Raw genomic sequence first — 5,159 nt, forward strand, 5'->3', positions numbered from 1 at the left:
TTCACAGCTTTTCTGTTCCAGGCTCAGGACCTGCAGGAGTTACGTAGACATGTGTATGCCGAAGGCACCGACTTCCTCGCTGTGAAGAAGCTGGTACAGTGCTCCTTCCCACCCTGCACCTGCACCCGCGCCCAACGGCCCCCAGAGCAGGAGGGAGCCAAGAGCCAAGAGAGGCCTGTGGCAGTGTCCCCAAGGGAGGCTGAGCAACCCAGCAGCAAACGCACAGCCCAGTGCCTGGGTCATGAGCGGGCACTCCCAGTACAGCCACTGGTGCAGGCCCTGGACATGCCTGAGGAGGGTGAGGAACTGGGGGCAGGAGTGGGTCTGTCCCCGCGTCCCTGCATCCCCTAAACCCTGCTCTGCCTCCAGCCATTGAGACCCTGCTGTGCTACATGGAGCTGCACCCACAGCACTGGCTGGAGCTGCTGGCACCCACCTATGCCCACTGTCACCTGCGCTGTCCTGGGGGCCTCCCTCAGCTCCAGGCCCTGGCCCACAGGTGAGCACACATCCCACCCCAGGCTGGGGCCAGGGACACAGGACCAGGGCTGCTGATCACATGTCCCTTTCCCTGGGACAGGTGTCCTCCACTGGCTGCCTGGTTAGCCCAGCGGCCACCTGAGAACACAGGTGAAGGAAGCTATTCTGCAGAGTTTGATGTGGTTAAGCTGGCAGACTCGATGGGCTGGAAGGTGGCCCCTGCAAAGCAGGCTCTCCGTCAGCTGCAGTGGGACCCAGAGCACAGGACAGGTGAGCCCCAGCCCCGCTTGCCGCCAGCCCCGCTTGCCCCCCTCCCACTTGCGTCTGACGAGCTCTCTGGCAGGTGCACTTCGGGACACAGGGGTGCTGGTGGAGTTCCAGGAACTCGCCTTCTGTCTGCACAGCCCCGGAGACCTGACAGCCCACGAGAAGGACCAGATCTGTGACTTCCTGTGTGGCCGAGTGCAAGCCCGTGAGCAGGAGGCCCTGGCCCGCCTGCGCCGTACCTTCCAGGCCTTTCACAGGTGCGGGAAAGGTGGGCGGGGCGTGAGGCCACCTCCCCTTCCCCCCAGGTGAACAGCACTGACGGATTCCTCTCACCCCAGCGTAGCCTTCCCCAGCTGCGGGCCCTGCTTGGAGCAGCCTGAGGAGGAGCGCAGTGCCAGGCTCAAGGCCCTGCTCAGCGGCTACTTCGAGGAGGAAGGGCCAGGAGGCACGGAAGACCAGCAGGGCCCAGAGCCAGGCCAGGCCAGGGTGAGTGCCAGCCCCTCCTGGGGGACTGAAGAGAGGACACAGGTCTACAGTGAGTCAGGCGGGAACGTGCATGCCTGTGCTCACACGCTGTTACATGCCTGCCACCCACAGATCCAGCACTGGGAGGACCAGGTTCGCCGGGACATCCGCCACCTCCTGTCCTCCTGGCCAGACCAGCAGTTCTCAGGCAGGGCTGTGGCCCGTATCTTCCATGGCATCGGTGAGGGCCTGGGAGCCTGGGCTCGGACATGGCCAGGGGCTAGGGGCCACGGGCTAGAGACCCGGTCTGCCTCAGAGTCCTCAGGGCTGTGTCTCCCATTCCACCACAGGAAGTCCCTGCTATCCAGCCCAGGTTTACGGCCGGGACCGGCGTTTCTGGAGAAAACACCTGCATCTGAGCTTCCACGCCCTGACACGTTTAGCCACAGAGGAGATCCTGCTATGGGGCCGCTGACCACCCTGCCACGGGCGGGCCCCGTTCCCCCATGTCACAGGCCCGCACAGGGGACTGCATGGCCACGGTGTGAAGAGAGTCAGGTGTGGCAGTTCCTCAGGGAAAAGAGAAGGGACGTTGGCGGCCAAGACAGTGACTGACTACCTGGGCAAAGCCCACCACCAGAAGTGGGGCAAAGAGGCCCCAAAATATGGAATAAAAAATGCTCAAGACATTCTTAGGAACCCTCTTTTTTTATGGGGCAGCCCCCACAGTCTGAGGACAGCCTTGCCTGTCACACATCCCAGACAGCTAGGCCATGAGCACGCTCAGCTTTATTAGGTGGGCTGGCCATCCAGCTCAGGCCAGGGCACTGGGTGCCAGACCCAGATACAGAACGGGCATGCCTGAGAGAGCAAGGAAGAAGGAGAAACAGATATGCGACCCCAGGCTGTCAGCCAGAGCTCCAGCCAGTGAGCCCAGGAACAACTTCCCCAGCAGCTCCAGAGTGGCCAGGAGGCTGTAGTGCGTGGCCTGCGGGGGTGGGGTAGGGTGTGAGATCAAATGAGGCCTTGCTTGGGTCCCAGCCCTGCAGCCCCTGGGCCACCTGGCCACACCGTCTTACCTGCAGGGCACTGGGTGCCAGCTGGGTGCAGTGCATCATCAGGGTGAACGTGGTGGTTGTAACCAGGCCCCCCAGGAAGTGCTGCAGACACAGACTCAGCAAGGCTGCCCCTGGGAAGGCCAAGATCAGTAGTGCCCAGGACTCTCTGGACTCCTCCCCTCCCATGGCCAGCCCCTCACCTCTCAGGACTGTGCTGCCATCCAGCCTGACTCCCGGGGTGTCCAGGTGGAAGAGCAGGGTGGTCTGGCAGGCCAGACCACCCAGACGGAACCGAAGCACAGACCTCAGCAAAGGCAGTGGTTGCCTAAGGTGGGGAGACGGGCAGGTCAGGCAATGTGGGGCCAGGCAGGTGTGAGCAGGTGGGGGGGGCAGGCTGAGGAGGGCTCACCAGTGCCTGGCCAGCAGGGCCCCGCCCAGGGACGAGCCTACAATGGAGCAGACGACAGCGCCCACGCCGTTCCACAGGCCCAGCTCTGGCGTGGAGATGCCGCGGTCCAGCAGGAAGAGTGGGAACAAGCTGCTGGCACCCTGCTCACCTGCGGAGAACGCGAGCAGGCAGCTGCCCACCTCCCTTCACCTGGGGCCTCAGTTGCCCTCCCTAGCCAGGCCCCTGCCCTGCCCCTGTCCTGGGCCACAGGTGCCAGGAGACAGCTGGGACTGGGCATCAGCCAAGCTTAGGGTCAGCATGAAGCAGCATCTGAGAAACCCAAGGGGCTGTGGCTGGAGCCCACAGAAGCCATGCAGCCAGAGCCGGAGAAGTACTAGAGGCAAAGCCCAGCTGTGGAGTCAGGCGGGGTTCCGGCCTGCGGTCAATACCCCAGAAGGTGGTCATGAAACGCGTTCCAGGGCTCCTAGGGATCCACCTGCAGGCTGCCACCCCTGCTGTTGCCTGACTCAAAGCCTCACTTACCCAGTTTGTAAGTGAGCACAAGGCCTGCTGTCCACAGAGTACCAGGCACAGCCAGCAAGTCCTGCAGGAGGTGCAGGGTACGGAGGGGTCGTTCTGAGGGCTGAGATGCAGGCAACTGTTGCAGGGCTGGCGCAGCCCAGACTAGGGCAGCCGCCAGCCAGTAGGCAGCAGCCAGGAGCAGAAAGAGCCGGGGCCAGGAGAGGGTGGGCACAAGGGCCAACAGCCCGCCTCCCGCCAGCACTGCCCCTAGCTTATAAGCGACCACCTGCACTGTGTTACCAGGCCCGAGTTCGGCTGGCTCCAAGAGCTGTACGGCCAGCGTGTCCAGGGCCACGTCCTGCACAGCAGCACCCAGGTTCAGCAGCAGAAGCAGCCCTGCCACGGTGACGGGCAGCTCAGCCTGGCCTGCTTCTGCAGGAGGCAGGGCTGCCAGCAGCCCACACACCAGGCCCAGAGCAGCCGTGCTGAGCGTCAGCCAGGCCCTAAGGGAGCCCCGCGTGTCCACCAGTGGGGCCCACACGAGTTTAAACAGCCATGGCAGGTACAGCACCTTGGCCAGTCCCACGCGTGTCAGGGAGAGGCCACGTGCCCGCAGCAGCAACGGCAGCAGGCCGGACTGCAGCCCATAGGGCAGGCCTTGCACCAGGTAGAGGCCGGCCAGCGGCAGGAGCTTCCCATGCATGGCCAGGAGCGTGCGGAGCCCTAGGGCGAGGGCTGGGGGTCAGGGGCTGGGCCTGGGATCTGCTTTTCTGGGGCCAGGTTCAAGGCCAGGTCAGAGCCTGGAGTGGAATCAGAGGTCCGGCTCGGAGCAGGGGCAGGCAAAGCAGTTCCGGGTGGGGTCCGGTCCGGTCAGGATGAAGTCAGGGATCATACGGCGGCATGGCTGTTGGGCTGGGCCAGGCAGGTCAGGGCCGTGGAGGCTGGCGTCGGGACAAGAAGCCTCGGATCCGGAGGCGGCCCACACTCCATAGACGGCTCTCTACGCAGCCGCGAGACGCGGCGGCCACAGAGCTGGAGGAGCGGGCCAGAGCGCCAGCCGCCCTCTGGCGCCCCCAGTGGCTACTCCGAGTGCGGCCAGGGAGCCTTGAGCACGCACCGCGGGCAGTCCGGCTGGCGTTGAGTCAGCGGCCCAAACCGGCCCTTCCCAAGACGGTCCTTCCCAAGACGATCGGTCCCGGCTCCCAGATCCCCTGGACCCACCCCCTAACTCTCTAGAAGTGCTTGCTCTTGCTTGGTGTCTCACCTGGAGCCTGGTCGCTGCGGTGTCCACCGGGTCCTTCCAGCGGCCCCCACTGTTCACTCCTGTTTACTTCCGCTGCTGGAACCCTCACCTCCTTGCGGCTGTGCTTTCAGCGCCCTCCCCTAGCCAGTGGCCACAGAGGGCCACGAAAGGCAGGTTTGTGTGAAAGGTCTCAGCCGGAGGGATGCAGCCAGCTGCTCCCCGCGATGCCCTCGAGCGTCCAGTGACAAGGCCTGGAGACACAGGACCCAAGTCCTGCCTGCCTGACTCCGGCAGGCTCTGTGGAGGGAACGGCCCATCCAAGGGTTTCATGCCGACTCTCCCCTGCCCAGAGCTGCATCTCACAGGGCTCCTGAGGCCCAGGGGAGGTAGTGAGTGTGGCCCAGGGTCAGGAACCACCTCCAGAACAGACAGAGCTAGAGCGCTAGCGTGGTCTCCCTTCAGCCAGCCCAACCCTGAGAGCAACAGCTGGCTCAGCCACCCTGAGTGGGTCTCCTGTTACTTGGACAAGTGTCCTCATCTGTTCAAAGGGGCCTGCCATCCCTCCCGGAGAAGAATGCAGTGACCCACAGAGTGTGCGCCCCACAGACACTAGTCCTCCCGCCAGTGGCAGGGACCGAGGGCCGCATGCCCGCCCAGGCTTGGATCGCCCCAGGGCGCCCCTGCGGCAGCATCACACGAGCTCTGTTTCCCGCCCCTGCCCTTGGGCGCGTGGTCT

At 64.5% G+C, this 5,159-nt stretch overlaps 3 protein-coding genes across 7 annotated transcripts in view; 1 reads left to right on the forward strand and 2 right to left on the reverse strand.

Moving 5' to 3' along the window:
- RECQL4 (RecQ like helicase 4) overlaps window positions 1–1,901 on the forward strand; it is a 6,322-nt gene extending 4,421 nt beyond the window's left edge. For 3 of the 5 annotated variants that reach the window (XM_077758193.1, XM_077758192.1, XM_077758196.1), the window contains 7 exons: window positions 22–298; window positions 370–499; window positions 581–750; window positions 824–1,004; window positions 1,086–1,233; window positions 1,345–1,453; window positions 1,563–1,901. In XM_077758193.1, the coding sequence (XP_077614319.1) occupies window positions 22–298; window positions 370–499; window positions 581–750; window positions 824–1,004; window positions 1,086–1,233; window positions 1,345–1,453; window positions 1,563–1,687 (1,140 nt within the window). In that variant the 3' untranslated portion in view covers window positions 1,688–1,901. Of the gene's footprint in view, window positions 1–21; window positions 299–369; window positions 500–580; window positions 751–823; window positions 1,005–1,085; window positions 1,234–1,344; window positions 1,454–1,562 lie in introns of those variants that run through there. The other 2 variants (XM_077758194.1, XM_077758195.1) reach the window with 2 other exon arrangements.
- Window positions 1,902–1,982: 81 nt separating this feature from the next.
- SLC33A2 (solute carrier family 33 member 2) lies at window positions 1,983–4,209 on the reverse strand. The gene is made up of 5 exons (XM_077758197.1): window positions 3,202–4,209; window positions 2,680–2,827; window positions 2,471–2,595; window positions 2,292–2,401; window positions 1,983–2,200 (listed from the first exon to the last, which is right to left on the reverse strand). Exons 1-5 carry the CDS (start codon window positions 3,881–3,883, stop codon window positions 2,027–2,029), a joined length of 1,239 nt encoding a protein of 412 aa, XP_077614323.1. The 5' UTR covers window positions 3,884–4,209; the 3' UTR covers window positions 1,983–2,026.
- Window positions 4,210–4,613: 404 nt separating this feature from the next.
- The window catches only part of GPT (glutamic--pyruvic transaminase), a 3,792-nt gene continuing 3,246 nt past the window's right edge, over window positions 4,614–5,159 (reverse strand). Inside the window, 1 exon segment of the mRNA XM_077758113.1 lies at window positions 4,614–4,674. Coding sequence (XP_077614239.1) covers window positions 4,614–4,674 — 61 coding nt within the window.

The sequence above is a fragment of the Crocuta crocuta genome, unplaced genomic scaffold (assembly GCF_008692635.1).
Source record: "Crocuta crocuta isolate KB4526 unplaced genomic scaffold, BGI_CrCroc_1.0 scaffold327, whole genome shotgun sequence".
In the NCBI taxonomy this organism is placed as follows: domain Eukaryota; kingdom Metazoa; phylum Chordata; class Mammalia; order Carnivora; family Hyaenidae; genus Crocuta; species Crocuta crocuta.

Bases quoted from the DNA above. Each gene is read 5' to 3' on its own strand.
- SLC33A2 (XM_077758197.1), bottom strand. From the start codon at position 3,883: ATGCATGGGAAGCTCCTGCCGCTGGCCGGCCTCTACCTGGTGCAAGGC. The intron at 2,402-2,470 runs GTGAGGGGCTGG...TGGCCTTCCCAG, and splicing joins TGGCAGCACAGTCCTGAGAG to GGGCAGCCTTGCTGAGTCTG. The intron at 2,201-2,291 runs GTAAGACGGTGT...CCACCCCCGCAG, and splicing joins TGGCACCCAGTGCCCTGCAG to GCCACGCACTACAGCCTCCT.